The sequence below is a fragment of the Rattus rattus genome, chromosome 3 (genome assembly GCF_011064425.1).
Source record: "Rattus rattus isolate New Zealand chromosome 3, Rrattus_CSIRO_v1, whole genome shotgun sequence".
NCBI classification, from domain to species: Eukaryota; Metazoa; Chordata; class Mammalia; order Rodentia; family Muridae; genus Rattus; species Rattus rattus.
Genome location: NC_046156.1, coordinates 162629398 through 162655755, shown reverse-complemented (window position 1 = coordinate 162655755; position 26358 = coordinate 162629398). Strand labels below are relative to the sequence as shown.

The 26358-nt window shown below is 35.3% G+C and overlaps 1 protein-coding gene across 4 annotated transcripts in view; it reads left to right on the top strand.

Moving 5' to 3' along the window:
* Cdh10 (cadherin 10) overlaps positions 1-26358 on the top strand; it is a 198682-nt gene that overhangs the window by 146031 nt on the left and 26293 nt on the right. For all 4 annotated transcript variants that reach the window (XM_032898752.1, XM_032898751.1, XM_032898749.1 and 1 more), the window contains exons 3-5: positions 3396-3690; positions 4979-5098; positions 5676-5843. In XM_032898752.1, coding sequence (XP_032754643.1) covers positions 3396-3690; positions 4979-5098; positions 5676-5843 — 583 coding nt within the window. The remainder of the gene's footprint in view (positions 1-3395; positions 3691-4978; positions 5099-5675; positions 5844-26358) is intronic.

Below are 26358 nucleotides of genomic sequence, written 5' to 3'. Positions count from 1 at the left end.
GCTCTGTATTCGCCATTGTCCTAAGATGCACACATGTCTTAGAAGGGGGAATTTCTTATTCAGTCTTCATCTGGTAGCTTAGATGTTACATGCTTACACAGATATGCATTCACTCCTGTGAGCTCTTTAGAGTTTTCTCTGTGTATTTGCTTTATGTGTCTCCTCTGGGTCTTCCATAGAATACAGATGGAATTTCGCATCTGCTTCTAAAAGCACCTGACTATACAGAAAATTCAAGTAAAAGTAATCAAATGAATAGCAAATAAAACTGGAACTGTTTGCTGTGAACCGCAGTACTGTCTGGTCGAGTGATTGATAACACCAATAGTGGTGGGTTATGTTTCTCAGACTGAATAAGACATGTGTAATGCTTAGAGCTCCCTCTGGTAAGATGACCACAGTGTTACAAATGTATATATTTTGAGAATTTCTGGGAAACTGGGTACAATTTTAGATACTAATAACTATCAATCTGTTGACTACTTGACAGTGATTCCTGGACTACACCTTCATATGTGACTTCTGAGAGCTTCCTGTTTAATTACTGATGCTTCCTGAGTTTACTTCTCTTGTATTCTTGCTTTCAAATAGTTACACACTCAATAAATAACTCTTTGTTCCTCAACTTCTTTTATCTCTAAAGTACCTATACAGTTCAGATATGTGTATCCATTATACCAGTAATGATTCATTGTTTGTTCTGAATTGACAATGCAGCTCTATACAGAGCAGATTGCTAAATTCTAATCAACATACAATGTTACGAAGCAAAGCACTTTTGTAAATGTAGTTGTAATGAACAATACAATCACATATATAAATATATTCACTTTTGCTTATATTTATGCTCATATAATGATTTCCGGGGCTAGGCAGAAGCCTGACTTGGTCGTGTAGTTGCTATGTACACATGACCTACCAGAAGCCATCACCCTAAAAAAAAGCTTAAACTCCCTCTCGTACAAATCATTAGCTCCTCAGTTAATAGTGGAGGCTCATGAACCATTTCCAACACCATTTTATGATAGTAAACAGCTTGATCTTGTGCAGGTTGTGCAAAGGCATCTACAGCTGTCTTGCGTTCATGTGTGCAAAGATCCTGCTATGTCCAGAAGATAATTATTTTTCAGTGGTTTTCTCTGGCCTCTTAAAATCTCACTCTTCTCCTGAGATGGCACCTCATCTTTGGGAAGATGGTGTGATAAAATGTCTCACTTGTGGCTGAGCACTCCACCATCCCTTATTGTCTGCAGGCTTTAGAGGTCTGTGTTTCTATATTAACCACCATCCTCTGCTGATAGACATTTCAGATGAAATCTGAGGGCTGCACTAATCTGTGTGTAGAGAGAAATGAATTTAGAGAGCAACGTAACACTGTATCCATTTAGCAACTGTTAGTTTCAGCCCAGAGCCTGTGAGCACTCCACCCATGGGTTTTTGTTCAGATTTGCCATACTAGGCATGTGTGTTTTTTTTTTTTTCTATTGAACAGGTCTTAAATTTAATCAGAAATGGTTGGTTATATTCCTATGATTCATACCATTACTGCATCCATGGGCACAACCTTGCCATGATGGTCATTATGTCTGTTCACAAGGTTCAGAGCATTGCCAGGTTGTTCACATTATTCCCCTTTAGAAGCCTGGAAAGCACCTTCCAGTTTTATGAGTGTTAGCCAGCAGGGAAGAAGCTCCCACTTCTATACCGGCTGGATCTCTCGATGTCCAGTAAGTAATGTGCCTGTTGTCTTCAGCAGTAGACATACCTTTCTCATGAGGGACCTAACAGGGACCCTTTCTTGCTTTGGGAGTCTCTAGGGCTTTTCTGACAAAGAACTTGATAAGAGTTATCACACATCAGCCACTGGGCTTTAACTTGGCAAATTAATTTGTTGACTTCTAGAATGAACATAATCCCCTGCACAGGGTAACTCTAATTAGACAACTTTATATGAATATATCTATGAATGAAGCTTTCAAATAGTAAGTTTCTAAATGGCTTTTTAAAAACATCCTTACAGTAACTTATTTTACCCCCACCTCTTTTCAGTCCCTCTCTCCCATTTCTCTCCCCAGTTAAAAATCCCTCCCCACCATTCACTACTTTCCTGCATATGAAATTTATTAAGTCATGATCTATAGAAATTAAAAAGCAACATAAATAGGTGTATTATTAAGTATAAAAATTGTATTTACTACATATATCGAAACAGTAATAATTGCATATATAATACAAATAGATATAGTTGTAATCCTGGTCATTGTGTCTGTTAAGGTGTCAACATGTTTCTTCTACAAGCTAACAATTCCAGGATAAGTTCTTAGCCCTGTAGACTGCCACATTACCTGGAAGATGCTTGGTACTGGTATCCTGGATTCAACAACCTATAGTTTATTTATTATCCTAGAAGGATTTTCTGTTCAGTGTCTCAAAAGCTTAACTTACGATCCATGAATTTCCAAGCCTGGCTGGTTTGCTTTATGGATACCTTTGAAAAATAGTTCACGTAGAATTTTCTCACGAAACAGAAATATCTGGATTCCTAGTTCAGTTGCAGGAACATGTACACTAGACTGGTGTGCACACATAGTCCCAAGTACAAACTGTGTTGAAAACATTCTGAAAGGTTTGGTGTGGTTCTGCTATAGGCACAGGAAAGGTAGTCACCGTTTTGCCCCATTGCAGATATTTTAAGAAGAGAGCTTGACAAGGTACAATATTAGACCTTATTTTACTTTACATTTTATATTATTTATTAATTAGTATATATGTACCTGTGTTACATAGATATCTATACTATGTTTTGAGACCTACAAATATTTTCAGGGTAAGAATAATATTCATATGCAACCTAATATTAGGTTTATTATTCCTACATTTGAAATCTGTCTCATAATCGGAAAAGACACATAAATCCTAAGATGTTACTAATTATAGTCAATAATAATTGATTGGAGCTGAATTTCCTGTAAAATATAATAGTAAAATAACCTTACATTTCATCACTTCTCAGCCTTTTGTCTAAGATCAAGTGTAATAACCTTACATTTCTAGAATTACTTGAAAGCACTCCACTCTCACGGCTGATGTCTTTATCAGGGTTTATTTGTTCATAGAAAGGGTTATGTGCAGAGCAGGAAGAGAGAACTTGATTTAACTTTTGAGGGTTTTTTGGGTTTTTATTTGTTTGTTTGTTTTTGGAAAACATTTCATAATGCTACAGGAGAAGCTCTTGCTGGTCCTCGAGTGTGATAGAAGCTACTCAGATCTGATTTATAGAACTGAGATCACTGACCCCGTTATTTGTGATGGGATTTGAAGGGTCATCTCTGAATCCTTTTACTCCTGTGCATCTTTAGTCATCCTCATGGCTATGCTCATTTTATCTCCTCTAGCTTCATTCAGACCAAGATAAAGGAGATGGATCGCTCAAATATATTTTGTCTGGAGACGGAGCTGGTACTCTTTTTATTATTGATGAAAAAACAGGTGATATTCACGCCACACGAAGAATTGATAGGGAAGAAAAGGCCTTTTATACTCTACGTGCACAAGCTATTAACAGAAGAACTCTGAGGCCAGTTGAGCCAGAGTCAGAATTTGTGATCAAAATCCACGATATCAACGACAATGAGCCTACATTCCCAGAAGAAATTTATACAGCCAGCGTTCCTGAAATGTCTGTTGTAGGTAAGTGCAGTTACAAGATTTATGATGTATGAAGACTATGGAAGTCATATCAAATCATTCTTGCAATATTGTGTTTAATTAACTTAAATCTCTTTTTATCCCCCACTCAAAATGCATATATATTTTAGTAAAGAAGCAGTGAGTAAGAAAATGATATTATTGCATTTTACATGGCTTGTGGATTTGCAGATCTTCACAGCACATTCAAGTAGACCTGCCTAGTAATCCAGAAAATACCTCTCAATTTCAGTAGGAAGGACAAAAATGAAACTTATTATAATAACTTTTACAGCTAGCATGTAAGATCCTGAAGCCAAATATCTTAAGATTAGAATCGTTTTCAGCTCTACACAATGTACCAGATACTGGGACCCTTGCAGCCACTGAGTATTATGAAGTATATAAAATAAAAAGTAAAAAGTATAATGTTTAACAAAATGGAATATAATTTTAATGTTAAGGTGATATACTGATGAGATAATGTAAATACTTTATTTTTATCAAATAGTTAGTGATAATATATCCAAAATTTAGGGAAGCCTAATAACATTTTTAGAGGAAGATATACTTGGATTTCATAAACAATAAACTTTCCAAATGTGTATGAATTTATGCAAATTAATAGGATTGTTTATTAAATTCAATATTTGGTATTTTATTTTTAATAATCAAACTCATGTATCTCTCAAAACATTTGTTCTGGGGATGTTATTGCACTTTGCTAAACCCCAAGGATTTTGGGTGTTCATCGAGCATAAAGTCTATTGATATTGTGAATCTTCTTAGACATCTCTTAGTTCTGGGAACATTGGGTCATCTTAGATTGTTTCTAAATTTGGAATTCAATCTATTCACAAAATTGTATTCTAGAGCAGATGTTAATTATTTTTTGAGTTAATTAGAGCAAGGGGAGAAAGATTATACCTACTCATTTGAGATTTAGACATGCCCTTTACTCTAAACAAGTCTATTATCTGAAAAATTATTTTAATAATACCTGGTCTCCACATTCATAAAGGGACCATGTCTGTTATGTTCTGAAATAATACAGCGTCACCTCTTGTGTCCATAGCATTCAACTTTTGGTTGAATAGAAGTTGTTAAGTTGCATTTAGGATTCCTTTGCAACACTGTATACTTTTATCTATATCTGTCACCAAACTGTATGTAACAGTTCCTTAAAGTGGTCGTTTTTAAAGCCAAAGTCACTCATGTCTTCAATGAAAACAAGCACTTTTGCTCCTCCTTCTGGTACTGTGCAGAACTAAGCTGAGTTTGGATACTTCAGGTACTTCTGTGGTGCAAGTCACAGCTACAGATGCCGATGACCCTTCATATGGAAACAGCGCCAGAGTCATTTACAGCATACTTCAAGGGCAGCCTTATTTCTCTGTGGAACCAGAAACAGGTCAGGAGCAATGGATTGGTGTTACCATGTTTGTGATCTTTGCAAGTATAAGTTGGAGAACAAAACTAATGCTAAGCACGGGGAGTGGGACATAAGATTTAATTTTCAGTTGATATACGTGTTGTTTTTAAACCAAATGAACCTGAACTCCAACCATTTGTCTAAGCAGATTAAATGATAGATCCCAGAGACCCTCCTGCTGTGCATCCCACCCCAACCCCAAGATGTGTTAGCAGAATCTTGCTGACATTATTTGGGAGCTGAGGATTAATGTCTTTGTGTTTGTGTAGGAAGCTCTTTACTTACTAAGATATATGCCCAGCCTGATTATTCTATATTTAAAAGCTCAGATATGTAAGTGATTGAACTAATAGAAATATAACTGTTTTGGGTTTCATGTAAGTTTAGAATATGATATTACTAGTACATAGCACGTAAAACAACCACTAAGAATATATATGAAATAAGTTTTATAATAATTAGTTTGAATATATCACTTGATATCATAACTGTGAAAATTGATTAAATTGGAAGGGACCACACAGTGGGATGACATAGCATTTGTGTTTTCCCAAAGGTATCATAAGGACAGCTCTACCAAACATGAACAGAGAGAACAAGGAACAGTACCAGGTGGTTATTCAAGCCAAGGACATGGGCGGTCAGATGGGGGGTTTGTCTGGAACCACCACAGTGAACATCACTCTCACAGATGTCAACGACAATCCTCCTCGCTTCCCCCAAAGTAAGTGTGCTTTAACTGTTTTTCTATAGATCATAAGATCAAGAGTACAAAGTCAGACTTAACAAATCACCAATTAGCTTATTAGAAACTTTGTGATGTTTTACTAGCAAACTTCCAGTAAATGGTAAAATTAAGTAATTTTGGAAAATTCCTTACAGAGTTGGGGACTCTGAATCTCAACTACCCGCCTCTTTCCACACAAAATATGTAACAATTACTTAATAACCATCTAATCCAGTAAAAGGAATATGCTCATTTGTGAAGCTAATAATTTATAATGACTATTTTTCTCTACTTAGATATTAATAAGTAAGATCCTAAGTTGAAGATAAAATTTTAATAAAATATCGAATCATAAGGACTCTATTTTAAATGCCAAGGTAGTCAGAACTTTGGGAAGTAATGTAAATTATATTTTCTATCATTCCGCATGGCAACCTCCTAAAGTTATTTAATAATTCTGGTCTACATATAGATAAATGCATCTTTAATTAATTTTCCAGGTTTCTAGAATCAATTAAAAATCAATTAAGGATATGTTAAGAGACATTATCTTCTGGCTAGATAATGGAAGTATAAACCATCTATTTCAAAATCTTGGTAGATTATATATGTGAAATGTGAAACTCATGACAGTGATGCTACTGGACTTTGAGGCCTCAGCCTAGTTATATGTCTTTCAGTAGTTCTTCCACTTCAAGACAGAAGTTAGAGCTGCAATGAATCAAGCAAAAAATATCATGTTTTAGTGTGATCTCTATTCTATCCTATTATCTTCAGTTTTAAAAAGAACTGAAAATGTAATTGTATCTTTGCTATTTCTCTCATGCCCCATCCAATGTCCAAACACCCCCAAATTCAAGGCCTCCTCCATAACCATTGTTTCCACATATATATTAAGAAGTAATCAGCATACACATACAACCTGATCAATCAATTCACTGTTAACGAAACTTAGATGGTTCTAGAGCTGGGCATGATCTTTATTCTCAATTTTCTTCTATTCTTGGTTATCACCATCAAAGTTGGTCACATTTTACTTTTGACTTCAGCTCAATCTCTTCATGATAAAATAAATTTGGAATGGCAAAGTTTTCTTTTATCGTATTTGTAACTTCATACAGATATTACTTGGAAAGATTTCTAATATTTTCTGTAGTTTTACTCTTCATGAGGAGGACTGTAGTTCTTTCTGTGCTATTAATCTAGATTTTTCTTGTCTGTAGTGTATAACTAGGATGAATTCCTTTAAAATTATATGTGTTGTAGGATTATAAAATCAGATAAAATTATTTGAACATGCTTGCCATGTGTCTGTATATATTTTATATATGTGTGTGTTCAGTCTCTAGCATATATATGATTATATTTAGGCATTTAATTTACATGCCATCAGATGTGGGTTTTTTTTTTTGTTTTTTTTTTTTTTTTTTTTTTTTTTTTCGGAGCTGGGGACCGAACCCAGGGGCCTTGTGCTTCCTAGGCAAGCGCTCTACCACTGAGCTAAGTCCCCAACCCCAGACGTGGGGTTTTGGAGGAGTTGTTTTTGTTTTTGTTTTTAAACCATAAATATATAGTAAAAGAGACCATGTACTCCATTTTCAATTTTTCCTTAATGTTGTGTTATTCATCAAGGTAGCAGATACCTATAGTAATCTTTAATGGGTTTTTTGAGCATTTTAATAATAACCACACTAGTTAATGCAATGTAAAATTTCACATTCGATATGTATTCTGAACTATCATCTTGAATCTGTTGTCAAGATAACGAACATATTGAGCTAGAGAGATGGCTCGGGCATTGAGAGCACTTGTTGCCCTAACAAAGGACCTGGGCTAATACCAGTACCCACTCGGTGGCTCACAATTGAAGATTCCAGTTCCAGGGCATCTGATGCCCTCTTCTTACCTTTGAGAGCACCAGCCATGCATGTGTTGCACATAACATGCAAACTAAACTAAACTAAACTAAAATGAAATGAAATAAAATAAATGTAAAAGTTATATATTTAAAAGTTATTATAAATAAAATCAAATATAGAAGTTGAGAGGAATGAACCACATCTAATAAATTCTGTATTCCTCAATAAAGCAACCACTGAAAAGAGATGCTTCATCGCTAACATATGTCAATTGGAAGAATATCCAATTTAAAGTTCTCATTAATTTTAGATAAAATTTGTTTTTGAATTGTACATTCAATAAAGTAATTGACAAATGCTAGTTGAATGAAAAGACTCAGACATTTCCAAGCGAATAGGATCAATAAACCCATATTTATTTTGCTGTGTTTTCCTTGTGAATCCTTCATTTAATATGCATTTATTGCCTTTATTCACTTGAGATCCATGACTGTGCCATTAGGTTTATTACACAAAATATAACACAGTAATGTGGCAACAATAATTGTCATGATATCAATAGAAACAGGGGAAATACTGTGTACATTTAATTTTGTAAAGAAAAAAATACTTGACACCATAACATCTTACTTATTGACTTATTTATTGGATAATTTATTGGCTTGTAATAACTCAGTATTATGTTCTCCATTCAGCAATTGAGCCAAGGTTAAATACGCATTTACAACACACTGTTAGTAGCAACAAAGATATGCTGACCGCAGCATCCAACTCTAGATGTATAGCACAATAAATTTTGAAGATTTTTAATACACTTTGTAATCTACCTACCTTATTATTTTAAATTGTAGGTAAAAATATATTTCCTTGAGTACTTTTCTTGATTATCTTTTATTTTATGTATATTCACAATGTATCCATTAAGAACATTCAACTATGACAAATAAAATATTATTTGTTACTATAGGTCATCTAAGATTGGAAACGTGATTTTTTTATTTGTTATTTTGTTTATTTACATTTCAAATGTTATCCCCCTTCCCAGTTTCCCCCCTGAAAGCCCCCCATTTCACTCTCCCTCCCCTTGCCTCATAAGGGTGCTCAACCATCCACCCACTGCCACTCCATCGCCCTATTATTCCCCTACGCTGGGGCATCAAGCCCTCACAAAACCATTTTTTAATGTTTAATATCATTTGTTTAGATATGCACAGTTTAGCAAGTATTGTTCTATGAACATTTGCATACATAACATCACTGAAATCTGAAGACTGACATATATATAACAAATTTACATTTTGCTACCTTAATATTTTCCCCAGTGTATCAAGCAAGGGAAGGAAACCTCTGCAAACTGTAAGATAGAAACTATAGTGCAAGCCAAAACATAAAAATAAAAGATAGAAATGTACCACATTAGTATTCTTTTCATTGAAAACAGATTCTTCTTTCATACAAAAAAACTCACCCAACCACAGCTTCCTCTCCCTCCCCTCTTTCTAGCATCCTCCATCTCCTCTCCCCCCAGATCCACTCTCTCTATATTTCATCCTTACAACATTCTCTTTGTCATGTTTAAAGTGTTGAGAAATCCGTTTTAAGTACACTACTTTCTTTAATCTAATATTATACTTAAAGTGGGAAGCCAATATGACACTTACTGGGACATGTAAAATTATTCTCCTCTAAGTCTTTTATGAACCTTGTTCCACTTATGTTAATCCATTTAGGTTAACTGCATTTCCAGTCCATGACTTCTTGAGGGTTCCTGGCTTGGGTAGTGGTTTGCTTTCTGGACAGCTCAAGAACAGACCCTGCATGAGTCTCAATGATGTAATTCACTTAGCAGCTTTCCACTGTGGTAAATTAAACTGACCTCTCCATTTCTCATTATCATCAGTAACACTGGGCTGTAGTGTATTCTTTTTAGAGAGGTGATGTAAGATTAAGTAATTCAGTGTCTGTGCAGCACTGGTAGTTGGAATAAACATGTGTTTACAAATGTTAATATATAGTAATGATTCTTTGTTGCCATCATTAAATATAGAACTTAAAGCTCCTCTTAAATTTTATAAACAATATTCAATATTTAACATTGGGGAGCACAATTTTTTTTAAACAAAATTACAAATTTATTAATCTAAATAAATTTCTTTGTGAATCACCACATAGCTTCAGAAAAATGACAACGCATTAAATTTGGCAGTTCGGCTTTTTGAGACCCCTTTGTGACCACATACATTACTTTTTTTGCTCGGCATTACAACTAAAAGACAAAGGCACAAGTGACTTTTAAGGCACACCCAGTAACATAACACAGGTTTTCATGGTGGGAACTTCCTCCCTTTCACTTTCCCTTGTACTTCCAATTCTGAGATTGAAAGCTGCTATTCACTTAAGTCTAAATGACGATATAAGGAAGATATGGCAAACCTGCTGAGATCCTCAGCCATTAGGACAGTAATGAAAACCTGCCTAATAATCACCAATTATGACTATTGTTAGTGAAGACTGTAGGACAACTGCTTTTCAGCTAGTGTAGAAATGTTCTTTGACTTAAACTTTGTTTCATTTCTATACGCCTACTATATCTACTTCATATTTGACCAAATCAGGCCTAGTCATCTTACTTCTTTTATGTTCCCCTAAAATTTTTAAATTTTTATTGAAAATGAATTCTTCTCTCAATGTATCCCAAACCCACTTTCTCCTCTCTCCCCTCCTCCCAGTCCCCCTCCAGATTTGTTCCCCAGATCCATTCCCCCTTCATTTCCTCATTCATTGAATCTTTAAGAAGAAACAAGATTTTTAGACTAAATTGCTGGGTAGAGAAGAAAGAAAGAAAGAAAGAAAGAAAGAAAGAAAGAAAGAAAGAAAGAAAGAAAGAAAGAAAGAAAGAAAGAAAGGAAGGAAGGAAGGAAGGAAGGAAGGAAGGAAGAAAGGAAGGAAGGAAGGAAGGAAGGAAGGAAGGAAGGAAGGAAGGAAGGAAAGAAAAAAGAAAGAAAGACTGAAGACAAAAGAATTTGTTTCTGAATGGGTTTTAATATAAAGAAACAAAACACTCTGGTGGAAATGTGCTCATGTTGATTTTCATGCAGCCTAGAGTCAGAAGGCAGGGATACAGTCTACAGCTGTGAGACCGATCTTAGCATTCTTTAATGCTACAGAGTGTACGCTTTAATACATTCAATTCCACTTTCTGGGGTTGGCAGCAGAAGGAAGGGTTCAAGACCAGAGACTAATTGTTTGATTAAGTGATCTGTATGTAGCCTGTGACTTAGATACCCTTTCTGAAAGGACTACATGTGTCCAAACAGTAATGAGACTCAGGTGGAAAGCAGGATAAAGCATCAGAGGGTGAGATGAAAAATACCACTCTTCTCATGATGTGCTGCATGGCTCCACATAATTCAAAAGGACCACCAGGCTCTGTTCACAGGGACCACACAGACAGAGGACGAAGGACACGAGTACTTTCACATCTTTCTTAATAATGAGTACAGGATTCTAGGAAACCAGGCTTCATAAAACCTTGCTGTCATTCACCTTCACATAGAAAGGAATTAGAGGTATGTTTGTAAACATTGTATCCTGATAAATCAAGGAGTACTAATATATATAAGTTTATGTTCTGCCATAGCAGCTTAACTAACTTTTAAGAAGGGACTGTAGACTCCAAAGATCGCTCATGACACAATTGCAAGATTTCTTTGTTACATATGTTGTTACACAAACAATCACAGATTAAGGGGGAATGATAGGTTTATTATGTGAATTTCCAGTTCTATGATAAATGCAAATGGAATGATTGAACTAATTACACTCTGCACCACTTTTCCCTACAAGTTACTGGGAACAGTAACAAAGTAACTTGACCTTCCTTATTTGATTAACATCAGTTCAGAAATAGAATTCAAAGTATCTTAGAGGAAAGTTCTTATTTAGAAAAGTTATACATAATAGATTTCTCAGTAGTGCAAATAAATTTAAAGGTTTTAAAACCATCTCATTTTTTTCTGTATTAGCTTTTTCTAAAAATTATATATGCCGAAAATTGGTAACAGAATATTCAGTGTAGAAACAATTTCATAGTAAGCATGCTTGTGTGTTTTATTTTAATTCTCTTTATAGACTAATGATATTATCCTATTAGTTTAAATGTGGGTTATTTGTTTTGTTAAAAAATAGATTAACAGTATAAAATAATTATAAAGAACATTTTAAAACATATATGGAATCCTGTCAATGCATTTGTTTACTCTTTTCATTATCTATATGAGGTAGATATTATAACTACCTACCAATTTTATGATTTGAACATTAACATTACTCGATTTGCAAAATGATCATGGTTCTACTTTGGGGATATAGGAAACATATTGAAAAGTCACCTAATTTAAAATTAAATTTGGTACTTCTAAATACTTCATCAAAATTGGTATGTTACAAATGTTCTTTAACCTCTTTTGTTCATGTTACCTATAGTTGATAATCTGGATCCATGTCAAATTTATGACATGTAGTCAGTTTCATACATGACACTCAAACCTTTTAAAATGTTAATACATTTGGGAGAAAATGGAAATGTATGTTTTGGTGGTGCTGTTTGATGCTAGAGAACCAAAATGAAGAAACTGCCTCTGGGTTCCCCATATATTTTAAGCTGACAGATAAGCAGACAAGGTCTTTCAAGGAATTTTTTCTATAATGTACATAGGGATTTAAGGAAGGTACATCACTGAGCTGTGAGGCGGCCATAATCCCTGCCTGGTCTAAGAGAGATTTGATTTAATAAGTGCTGGTTTTCACTTTGTAAATAGAGACAACCTCTCCTCTACTGAGAATCCCAAGGTAATGTTGGCCCTAGGCTGATCTGCATATTTAAAGTTATCAAGTAGTTTTCTACAAGAGCAGCTGCCAAGTGTGTCCCAGGAAGATGCTTCAAGAACATGAGGTTAAAGGGTCTCTTTTCTCTTTTATATTATCTAGGGAGTATAAATATAAATATATTTAAAGCACTCTGGTTGTATTAGCTCCGTGAGTTTAGCAATATATAGTAAATTATTTTCAAATATTTGTCTGTTTATTTTCTGTCATTTATATTTCTGTCTAAGTACTTGTGGGTCCATGAATTAGAAATAATTCCAGTAAAGCATTTGTTTCAGTAAAAGTTGTTTAAGTCCTATGTCTAACTCTTTGCTGTCTAACCAGATATATGCAGTTAGTAATTCTAATAATTTTAAATTCTGGATTTTGACAAAGGACATAGTCCTAAATTGTTTACATGTTGGTAGTTTACAGATGTGTTCTCTCTTCCCTCATATTTATTGTGTATTTTCTCTAAGCTTAATTCCTCTCACTACTTTTCTTGCTAGAGAGATAGCTCAGTGATTAAGAGATTTTTCTCATCTTTCAGAAGTCCCAGGTTTACATTTCTAACATCCACATGGTGGTTGTTAGTCACAATTGCCTGTGACTCTGGTTCAAGAGAATGGCCTCCTTGGGCTTTTACAAGAAGGTTCACACACATGCAAATAAATTTAAAATATATTCATATTATAAACATAAGTAAATATATGATTTATGCATGTGTACATAAATAGAAATAAAACATGAGTGCTATATTTTGATTAATCCCCAAATCACAAGATGATGATTTATTTTGAATGTGGAAAGATCAACCTAAATTATTATTTAAATAATTCTAAAATTTAATAAAGTTTTTCAAGCAGAAGATCAAACGGCACTAAGACTGGCTGTTGTTGTTGTTGTCATTGTTAGGGAAGACAAAATGAATAGAGGTAGCATTCAATATCAGCTATGTAATTTGTCTTGGCTGGACCCTAGGGTTCAAGGCAACTGGAGTTGTGTCAGAAGTAATGCTGGAGGGAGGAGGGAAGAGAGATCACAGCATCTCTAAGTGTGTGATTCACAGGAGTGAGTAACCAGGTCAGGAAAAGATTTGAGGGATAAAAGGCAAAGGTACCAATAAAAAAAAGTACTTTGAAGCTTTTGAAGCTTTCTATCAGAAAAGCTTTTTTGGGCAGAGGGAGGGAACCAGGCAGGAGCAGGTTGATGGAGGGAGAGAGAAAGACTTCAAGTTGAATTCTTATATTGCAGAAAAGATGGTTTGTAAATATATAATAGCTGGAGAAAAATATGAGTCTGAGATATAAATGTCATTTAAATAAACGACCATGCAACATGTCAGTGAAATTACACGTTTGCGGTGACAGAACATAAAGAATTACCTGGTTTCTCACGTGTAATGAAATAATATAATTCTTTAAGAGGATTCTATGGAAGAAGCGATGTCTCTCTGGAATATCCTAGTTATTCCCACGGAAATTGCCTTATGCTAACCTACTTAGCAGTTATCATATGTCATAATGGGAATCAGAGTCCCTGCGTTGTGCTGACTTACAAATTAACTTTGACAACACTCTCAGTACTGGAATATGGATAGGAGTTTGCTGAACAAATATGTTTCTGGAAAAACCGGTAAGAATTTCCTGTGCGAATATGTGTAGACTGATCTTAAGGAGATTTTAATACAAGTAAATTTCAGGTGAAATGTAAAGGGATTTCCCAGAAGGTACAGTGCAAACCTTTGTTTATGGTGGACTAACTTAAAAGTTTATCCTAACCTCCTCAGTCTAGCCTACTTCTTCATTTCTATGTGTTGCAGTCCTGTGTGCTGATGCAATATACTGACAGACAATTTCAACGAAATGCCGAGATAGATTCTATAGACTCAGGAGATCAATGGTAGCCTATCTAATGCTTTGTCGTGATGCCTTCCCCAAGGGCATAGGGAGGAAACGAAAATATCCAGCATGGCTTTTTTGCTCCAATTTAACTTAAATGCCCCAAACTAAGCCGGTGATCCTGTCTCCTGTGCTCACAGATTTAGTTTTCTGTCTCCTCTGGTGAGAGTCTTCAATTCGGAAGCCAAAGCAGTTTGTCAGTCTCCAGTGTGACTTTCAAGTCTCCTCTGCTTTCTCCTAAACGCCCATTTAGCACTGCATAATTTCCTTAACTACTCCGCATTGCCTCCAAGGAGCTTTATCTTGTTTTTAATTTCTTCCTGTTAAGCTCATTAAAAAACATCTTTTGAGCATTATACAATGGAATGGTTTATAAACGTGCATAATTGTGTCATTTTTCTTAAAGCAAGTATTGTTTGCGACTATCATACAGCACTGAGATGTTGCAACAAGATTATACACAAAGCAAATAAAAAATTAAACTAATGTTAAATTATTTTGTTGATTCGTATATGTGGAGCGTTTTGGAAAGCCTTCACCTTGAAAAGCGGAAAGTTCTTATGTAAATGTGATAGCAACAAGGGCAGAGAACAAAGGATGAAGAAAAATTATCTCTTTCAACCTCATTTTTTTTTTATTTTTGTTATCAACAAAACAAAATAGCAAGCCATTTGTTCCTAGGCTCAAAACCTGAAGAAAAGCAATTTGCCCTTGTCCCTCTCTGGGCTGATTTTTGGCATTTCGTTTGTTGTTCTAAAGGACATCACCTGTCACACCTGTTAGTCTGACAATGCTTTATCTAACGTCCCTTACTTAAATTGAACTGCCAATTATTTTTAATTTGGCTACAAAAATCTGCAAAAATTTTAATCCTGCAACACAGAAACCTTGTCAGTTACATGTACAGTAGAACGTGTGACCTGGGATAACACTCTGAAGTACTGAAAAGCCAGAAATGCCTCACAAGTGACTGAAAATCTTTGACAATGATAATTCTGGTGTCATGGGAGGTTTTCTGTATCAGCCTGGAAGTGCACTTCTTTATGGAACTACGGGGGTTGCTTTGTTCTTTGGAAGGCCTCCTCGTAACATCCCCTCTAGATTTTTACTTGCACAATGTACATCTTCTCACATGCAGGCCCAGGTGCGTAAGCTAACAGCCAACGGAAGAGCGTACTTATGAGGAAGAAATATTTATGTGCCCTAATCATTAAAAGAGAAGCAGATGATTCAAGCTGACACCTGGAATGAATTTCAAACAACTATAAATTGGAATTGATAGAAAAGCTAGCCACATAATTAAAGCTCCATCAAGTGTAAGATAAAAAATAAGTAGCATGCAAATAGATATCTTTAAAAAGAAATGAAGAGCGTAGGATGCCAGGACTGTGTTCCTTTGCCTTTGTCAGTGTGTACATAAGAATCTTTGCTTCGCTCCAGTTCCCTGCCTCTTGACTCACATGGAGATTAACTCAGGAAGGAGAACAGACTGGCTCTCAATTAAAGCAGTATCGGTTTGTATGGCAAACCGAGATATTTGTATTCAGCACAAGCAACCAGGAAATAAATAGTAGCATGTTAATGCATCACCCTTTCCCACATTTAAAGCATACAAATGAACTTTTAAATTTTGATATAGTCAAATAAAGATTGATCTAAAATTGGTTATGAGCAAAACGTACTTCCAAAGAAGGCATTCTAAAATTATGTTGGGAGAACACTGAATAAGAATGCTTCCCCTGAGCTAATGTCATACCAAAAGGCAATTCCGATAAATGTGTGCCAACATGTGGATCTTTTTGTGAAGCTCTGGTTTACATGTTAGAACTAAATTTATATGATTTTGATGAGTGAACTCATTCAAGGTTTTATAGAAAACTCTGGAACACTTTGAAGAAAATTTCCTTTGAGTACAGAAGGAAAATTAATGTATGTGCCTATTGATTTACACAAATACTTTCTAAAGGAAAAGAACTGATAGTCAATATATCTATATCAAGAAATTAAGAACAGGTATATTTTAATCCAATGTTCTATTTTCTGTTTAAGTTGATGAAGCTCCTAAATATTAGCGTGACTAATACAACCTCAACAAAATCAAACCTCATAATGCATATGGCTTCTAAGCTAACCAAGAAGTAAAATGAACTGATAACTTTCAATATTTGAACAGACATACAATACCAAGTTAAAAGTGAACAGATTTTCAGATCTAAGCGCACGCTGCTAAGCAATCAAAGAATTCCAAGCCAAAAATAAAAATGTAGGACAAAGGCTCAGACACATACCCCCAGTGAAATCCACATGAAATTAAAATTAATGGAACAAAGAACTCTCTTTTCTTTCTCTTGGCCTTTTCCCTTGTCCCATTTTAGTTGCTACAACCTAATACCATAAGAGAAAATTGTGAATGTGTGTGTGTACTTTTTTATGTGTGCATGCATATGTGCACATTTGTACGTATGTGTGTATATACTTATGTGCATGCATGTATATGTGTGTGTGCCTGTGTGTATACCTGCACGTGAATATGTGTGTGTGCATGAACTTGTGTGTGTGCGTGTGTGTGTGTGTTTGTGTGTGTGTGTGTGTGTGTGTTTGTGTGTGTTAAAGGTGCATGCGAATTCCGGATACAGGTGGGGCTATGCTCATTAGGAGGTGAGCATAGATATTGGGTTCCTGTTTTCACTCTTTACCTTATTCTATGACATGGGTTCTCTCTGAACTCGTATCAACAATGGAAACCAAAATGTCCCAATAAGCCTCCTGCCACTGCTCCTCATCCTCTTGGATTTATTGCCCTCCATATCCTGTCTGCTTGCTCATTACATTCTCTGACCCACTGAGCAACCTCAAGAGACTCCTTATGAAGGAAACTTAGGTTCATCTAAACAAAATACGTTTGCACCCTCGCCACATTTCAGCTTTCATAGTTTGAATCCTCACAAACAATATGTTTAAGCTGTTCCTCATTCGAGGTATTTTAGGGTTAACCTACAGGTTTCTGAAGCATGTATTCTTTTTATTTCCTGGTAGTTTAGCTAAATGGGTACCTGGGCTTAAACTAGGATCATTAGTTTCATTTTCTCTACTGAGCAGGTCAGGTCCATAGCAGAAGTCCTAGAACCCTTAGTGTGGCTCACCTATCATAGGCTAAACAATTTTTATAAATTTTTACAGTTGGGGAAGCTTCATGTCTCAGGCAGGTTTTTTTTTCTTTGTAGACAGTATGCTCATGAATTTCTTGGACCTCTAGGTCTTCATTTAGCTCTGTTTCCTGGGACACATTCCTCTCCAAGTTACTAAAAAATAACCAAAAGGAATTGGCTGAATATGAAACTGTCTTCTTTGGGAATCAAATTTAATTAATATGGTGGTTAGAGTAAACATTCAAGGGCCAAAATAATTTTATCATCAAATTTCTATGACATTGCTAATTTTCTAGCACGCTTTTAAAAATGTCCCAGTGACAGTTGAGCTCATTCCCTCTTGTGTAATCCTAAGTTATATATTAGTTTTATTTACCCTCTAACTCACTCACTCTCTCTTTGCGTACTATTATTATTTTGATCCATCTGCTATTTTCAGCTTCAGTGATTTTTTTATATTATAACTTTACTGTAGTTCTCCCTCTCCTCTCTTCACTCCTAAACCTACCCACCTCTCCTTTAAATTCAGGGTCTCCTTTTCTTTCTCTTTCTTTCTTACTATGTTATTTATATGCATATGTCTTTGTGTAGACATATGATAACTAAGTATATAACCACTTAGACCCACATAATTCTATCTGTATGTATGTTTTCAGGGCCAGTTGAAACCGGACATTAATGGTGTGGTTTTCCCAGGGAAGGCCACCTCTTCCATTCTCAGATTTTTTAGGTTGCCTCTACTTCTTTGTGTAGAGCTGGGGTGTTATGGGTTTTATTGGCATAGTTTTTCCAATAGTATTTCAATAGTATTTTGGGATTATATCAAATAGGTCAAACCACACACAGATAAATGGACTCGGGTTTTCTATGGCAAATTAACTTTATTTTTGAAGATCCACAATGATAGTTTCACCGTAGAGAAAATATACTTTATAAATTTCAGAAACCTGACTTTTCAATTTCATGTGGATATCTTGTACTCACAAGTCATTCACCTTTGCATATAAAGACAGGGAAAGCATAACCTTCAGGATAGGAGTGCAATGCGTGTTTATGTGGTTGTCTATTCATTCACTTGATTTTGATAGCTGGATTTTCTCCATTTGGCTCTCTTATTATTTGGAAAACAATAATTCTGTGCTTTGTTTCTACATGTGCATCTTTGCACATTGCCTGGTAATTGTGCACTATGTATTTCCACAAGATATATCCCCATTATCTTTTCCTTTTGTGGGCTGAATTCAAGGCTCCACTTCCACTGTGTCAGCTGTGATCTTCTTGGAAATAAGTAACTTAGGCATTCATTACGATGGGCTCATTACAGTTATGACTCCAATATTCAGGCTTTTGTTGTACACAGCATGGATAGCCTCATGACAGATATGCACAAAACTCAGGTGATGGGCATACAGGGAGGTGACAGAGCAGGTACCATTTTACTAGAGCCTCAGGAAACCTATACAACCAAAATCCCTGTGCCTAAGTTACCTTCTGTTAGGCTATGCAGGATTACAGTTGTACAAGTTGCTTTTCATGTTAGCTTTGCCTTTGATGCATCTACTTACAAATATGCAGACTATACATCTACATGCACACACACACACACACACACACACTCACACACATACTCTCACACACACATACACACAGACACACACACATGCATACAAATGTGAATTATACGTGTGGATGCATCTAAGGCTTGATTTTTATAAGTTCAGTAGGTATAAAAATTTTTTCAAATCATGCTTTTAATTTGTAATTTCCTGCTTCTGGTTTGGCACACTTGTGTCTATTTTTATGGTTTATGCCTCTGAAAATGGTTTTCCACATCCAACCTAATTTTTCTGCTCGACCATCTGCATTTGTTGTTCTTTGGGCTTTTAGCATATGTTGGTTAATATAGGCACTAAACTATATTCTCATCATGTATAACAAGTTTTATTTCTTTGCATTATTTTTTACTTATAAAAATTTTGGAGTGTAGAATGACTTATTCATATTCATACTTTTTATTTCGCCAGATCTTTCCTGCTTCTCTTATTTCAGAAATCATTCATAACTGACAATCAATAATACATTAACTTATATTTACTTAGAAATTAATTTTCACATTTTACAAGCATTGAGTAGATGTGTGTTTATATATTTGTTGAATTGTTGCAGATGGTATCGTTGTAGGCAAAAGACAGCAGTATGTTACCTAAAATTGTGGATGCTTCTACTTATAAAAATCTAAATGATTATTCATGTACACACATGTGTGTATTATATATGTTTATATGTTTATATTTAAATGTATGTGTGTATTCAAAAAGCATTTGGCCTATTGTTCTATATCTTAAAATTGGTTCTTTTTTTAAAATTTATTTCTTATTATTTGATGGTTTTATAGTTTTTAAAGGCTTTTATTGGTTTTGGATTTAAAATATAATTACATTATTTTTTCCTTTCTCATCTTTCTCCAACCCCTCCCATGTAACCCTTATGTAGCCTTTGTGGAGGTATGTCACTGGAGGTGGGCTTTGATGTTTCTAAAGGCCATGCCGGGCCCAGTCTCTCTGTGTCATTCTCTGTCTTTCAGTCTCTCTCTCTCTCTCTCTCTCTCTCTCTCTCTCTCTCTCTCTCTCTCTCTTTGTGTCTGTCTGTCTGTCTGTCTGTCCCTATTCTCTCTCTGTCTCTGTCTCACCCTCTCTCTCTTTCCTCTCCTTCTCATGGCCTCTAATCCTTTTTTATTTAGTAATTACATCTAATGTGATTGTGTATGTGGTTTGAAATTTTTTACTGTTTGTGGCTTCAAGGCTAAAGTACATCCAACTAAATGTTCAAACAGGTAAAATACACTTCTCACAACTTAAAAATGTCCTTCAGAGTTTTTTTTTTTTTCAAAAGAATTCTCTTGAAGACAGAGGTGTAAGAAACCACCAAGAAGGGTCTCCTAGGTAGCATTGACACCTCTCTTTTCTTGCTAGTGCGCAGATTCTGTCTGAAGTAATTTTAGACTGCTTTAAAACCCCACTCTCAACCTATTGTAGATGTGACAGTTATTCCTCTTCCCCCATGGGTAAAACTACCTATGTCTGTAAAACTCCAGTAGGTCAGGATATCTGAGACCATGCTGTGAATTTGAAATGCTGCATTTAAAGGCCTGCCTGCATATGATTCTTCCTCACACTTTATACAAAGCATGTTGCCCTCTCTGCTGTACCCTAAATTGGCCAACACTCATGGCAACTCCCTCACCTCATCCTCTCAAGTGTTCCATTTATAGCTGTGAGTTAAGATACCCAGGTACTCTGATTTATTATAGTTTATCTGCTGCCTCAGTAACTTTCTTACACGTTTTAAGGACTTGACTAACACTTTACAGCTTCATGGACCTACCAAAATTAAGATGACTTTATTTTACCATGACAAACATCTGCAGGTAAAAAGAATCTGTCTACTTCTCATGCTCATCATTCTGCTGCAGTTTGAAAACTATATTATTACACATATATGCCTTTTTGTAACATATAGACATTAAATCACATTTTCAGTTAAAAGACTAAATTATTTAACTAGCATTGTAAAAAACAAGTCCAGTTTAAAGCAATTCGTTTTCTTAATATTTATCTAATTTTGTAGCCTCTATCTATAAGTTGGTTAGGTTTTAATTTTTTTATTATTCTAAAATCTTATTACTGTCTGGTAGTTCATTTAGTTCTGTTGCATGAAGAAATACTTGTCTTATTTTTTTCAAATCCTCAGATTTAAAAATTGTGTCACTCATTCAAGAGTATGTTCACAGTATAAGTGGAAAAGCACCAGCATTAGTAAACAATAGAGAAAGATTTGAACATTAATATCATGGAATTCTACATGTTTTTCAGAAATAACTTTCATAAAAAGTGTGTAATTGATTCTCACACTTGAGATTAGAAATCAGGCATGTGCCATTGGGGCTCTTTGACTCCTACTCAGTTGCCTCATCCAGCCATAGGTGCCTGTTCTTACTGTAGCATGTTCTGCCATATTTGATTGATGTCCCTGGCAGGCCTGATCTTTTATGAGAGAAGATGAAAAGAGGTGGAATTTGGGGAAAGAGGAGAGTCAGGAAAGAGCCTGGGGAAGAAAAGTCAGGGTGACAATGGCAGTCAGGTTGTAGTATATGAGAGAATAACAAAATATCTGAATAAATGGGAAATTTAACTTAGGGAAAAAAGTCAAGATATGTCATCAGCTGTAAAGTAACAATCCTCTGACTTAAGAACTCCTATGCTGTCATTGGATTGTATCACCTTTTTTACTTATTACTAATTATTATTATTACTTTTACTTGTTATGGTTATAGCATTAAAATCCTTTTTCTCAAAGATGTACAAATGGCCTTTTGAAGGATAAGATGATATACGGAAAGATATTAACTTAGTGCTATTGAAATTATCTCTCAGAGATTTATTAGATTTTTATTTCAAGTTGATATACGTATCTTCTGTTTGAATTTAAGATATTTTTACATTATGGCTCAGGAATATAATGTTATACATATGGCTCAGGAATATAATGATTCTAGAACACCATACTTCATTAAAATTTTATGAATTATTTTTCTGGCAAACTAAAAACTTATAGGAACAGACTAAAATATCTTATAAATTGTCCTAAGATTTAGGAAATTATGGGAAAATATGAGAAAGAAATAAGACAAGTGGGCAGATTATCAATGTCAAATCTAGAAGAATTGCAATAGGAAATTGTCATAATATGTGGGGTAGAGGGAAACAAGGAAAAAAATACAACAGAGTGAAACAACTCCTCTTGAGGCCAAACTGGTCACTAATAATCTCTATAATTATAAAACAAACTATATTCGTTGGGGTAAAAGGGAGCTTTCTTTCCCAGAATTCTAAATAATAATATGAAGCTATAGAAAATCAAGATCGCTTTTATTCATCCCCATTAATTACGTTGGCTATGCTACTGACTGATGCAAACACTAGGGCGAAGATTTTTGATGAGGCAAAAGATATTTGCACAAAATTAAGGCATTTTCCATAAGGGAGCAATCAATTATATAAATTATAAATAAATGCATATTAACTTGACAGAGAAAACTGGCAGGGACAGAGTACACAAGCAATCAACAATCACTTTCTCAGTCACAAGCAACTTGACACCATGTGATGCAGCTAAATACTGTGTAAAGAAAAACCTTGAAATTATTTATATTTATAAAGTATGCTATTGTGAAGGAAGAAAGGCCTGAAATGTTATTTTAGAAGTATCAGAAAAAGAAAATAAAGACAGGTCAGACTATCTTTATAGTCTGTGTTAAATATGTTTATTAGAAGACACCTTTAAAATAAGTTGATTAGTGTTGTGGAGTTTGTTGTGTATTTGTTTACAACTTCATGATTCTTTGCTTTTATTTTAACTCATTTATTTGTGTGTTGGTTTGGTTTCTTATGCCATAATCTTATATTTAATACTCAAACTATTCTTTCTTTCCTTTTCTGTCCATAATTCTGTAAAGTGATGCATTTCTCTTTTCTTCTGTCCTGTTTTCTCTCTACACAGTGTGTTTAGCTTCCTTTATTGCATCCATTATGAGCCGTTCAGAGTTTTCTGCTAATTGTTGTTTGGATTCTTAATCCTCAAAGTTGGTGCCGTATTTACACTATGTAAAAGATAATTTTCTATGGTTTTAAATACTTCAGGTTGGGTTTCCTTCCATGTATATGTGTCATGTTCATATATGTGTATTAACAATGGGGAGACTCAAGCACACGTGAGCGTGTCCTTAATTACAATCCTGTCTCTCTCTAACTTGGTCTCTATATTTTGTACTGTAGGTGCTTTAAACAATAAGTCACCTCCAAATTTTAATTGCACAATGTGGACTGCATTGTTGTGTTTGATATTTTAGCCTTTGATTCACTTTGGGAAGACATAGGACTTTGCAAACTAGTTATGGAGCTTCTATACAATAGTCAATTACCATACCTAAACTACAAATGAGTGTTTATATTTGACAACAAAAGTCAAAAGAACTCACAATACAATATTGAATAAGTACTCAAAGTCTATTTCATTTTATATTTTCATGTGCACAGATGGATAGTAAGTGCTAATCAATAGAATGGAGAAGAGTACCAGCACGTTCTGATTTTATCACATTCTTTTCATCTATTATATAGTCACTTTATAGTAAGTTTGCATTTACACAGGTACCTGAAGGATGAGTGTAACTGAGACACTGGGCCACTCAGGCCTCAGGGGTTCCAGAGAAAAGAAAGAGTAGAAAGAAATAGTACCAGTCGGAGAATAGCCAACTAGGAGTGAAGTCTTGCTGTTTCCATGGGGATACTGGAAGTACACATAAGACTACATAGAATATCATGGATGAGACTGCAATGAGCTCCAATGTTAGGTTGTAAGGAAGTCACTTGTAGCATGGTTTATGGCTAATGTCTAATAAGTGAGTACTTACCAATCCTGTCTTTCTGGGTCTGTGTTACATCACTCAGGATGGTATTCTCCAGTTCCATCCATTTGCTTGTAAATTTCATGATGTGTTTGATTTTAATAGTTGAATTGTATTCAGTTGAGGAGATGTACCACATTTGTTTACCCATTCTTCAGTTGAAGGGCATCTAGTTGTTTCCAGTTTCTGGCTACCATAAATAGACTTGGTATGAACATAGTAGAGCAAGTGTCCCTGTGGTATAGTGGGGCACCTTTTGGGTATATGCCCAGGAGTAGTACAGCTGGTTCTTGATGTAGAACTATTTCCAATTTTCTGAGAAACTGCAAATTGATTTCTAAAGTGGTTGTAAAAGTTTACATTTCCACCAGCAATGGAGGAGGGTTCCCCTTGCTTCATATCCTCACCATCGTTTCCTCTTACTTTTGTTTGTTATCGGTCTACAAAATGGCCAGGGAAAAAGATGGAGCAGAGACTGAGGGAAAGGCCAACGCATGACTATCCCAAATTGAGACCCATCATATGGGAGAGAGCCAACCCTGACACTGTCAATGATCCTCTGCCACGCTCGTAGACAGAAACCTAGCATGACGGTCTCCTGAGAAGCTTTATCCATGTGCTGATGGAAAGAGATGCAGAGACCCAGAGACAAACATGAGAAGGAGCTCAAGGAGTTCGAGGAAGAATAGGATAGGACTGAGCAAGCCAGAGGGGTCAAAGATACCACAAAAAGACAGTCAACTAACCTGAGTCTATGGGGCCTTCCAAGCACTGAATCACCAACCAAAGACAATACACAGGCTAGACAAAGTCCCACATGCATTTGTAGCAAATGTGCAGCTTGGTCTTTATGTGGAACCCTTAACATTTAAAGCAGGATTGGGGGCTGTCTCTGTTGCCTGCCATAGGATTCCCTTTCCCTTCCCTGGACTCTCTGGTTGGGCCTCAGTCAGGGAGAAGATGCTTAGTCCTGCTAAGACTAGGTGTCGCAGGGTGAGATGATAACATAGTGGGCTTCCCCTTCTCTGAGGAAAAGGAAATGGGGTAATGGGATGAGGGATTTGTAAGAGTGGTACTTGGAGGAGAGAAGGAAGAGGGGGCAATTGGGATGAATAGGAATAAAAAAATAAACTTTGACAAAAACAACAAAAAAAGTCACTTGTGCTGAGGCCCCATTTATAGAATTACATGGCTCCTGAAAGATCACGCATATCAAGAATGTCTTTTTGTATTTGGTTACTTCAATTATAATGTTTGAGGATAATGGGGAATGAATCATATATGCGTTTTTGTGAGAGAAATACAAAAAAATAATGATGTAGAACATGTTTTTATCCAGGAAAAAATATTTAAGCCTTTCTTTACTACAAATCTTCCATAAAAGTAACTAAAGGTAAAAGACCTCAAGAAAGGAATGCTAAGGCAATAAAAGGATAGTTTAACCTGTCTGGACCTTACTCTGTGCACTAAAGTGAATTAAGCTTCCTGAGCACGTGGGTGCTATAATCAGAAGTGTGCTTGCAGCCGATTAACCCATCAGAAATACAATTTACGACCAGGTGTTAAAATATAAATCTCATTAGTGGTAGGGAAAGTTCATGCAGGAAGCTGATGCAGGTACGACAAGGACTTAGCTATAATCCATGTTTTGCTGCACAATGAAAGAGGCTTTTTTAAGAATCTGCTTTATATACACTGTGAAGGGCATCTTTTTACTTACAACAGAGACTGTTCGCTACTTTTGTTGTCACAGATACAAATGAGATCCCTATACATTGTGACTGATTCTGTACGGTTCTGAACAGTTTTGATCTACGGCTAAAGTAGGAGATGTAAACAACTTCACATAGCATGGGAAAGTACCAAGTACAAATATTCACTGTGCATTGGGTGATTTTTCAGATTCTGTAAACACATTCAGATGCCTTTCGAGACATGAACACTCTTTATTGAAATAAAATAAATTAATTTTCAAATTCAGAATTCCTGATATTATTAGCAGTTGTTACTATTCAGAATGCCATGTTCACAACAGTACACATGAAATACCACATTTTTCTCCCAGTTTTAATAAGTATACTGAAATTATTAATTTGTCAACATCTAACATAGAGTGTAATTTGTACAGTATATTTTACATGCACTTTATTTTGAATATTCTTTAAAAAAATCATATATATGTATATACATATATGTATATATTGTAATGAAGTAATATGTGCATATATATACACACACATGTATGGATATGCATATTAACATTTATACATT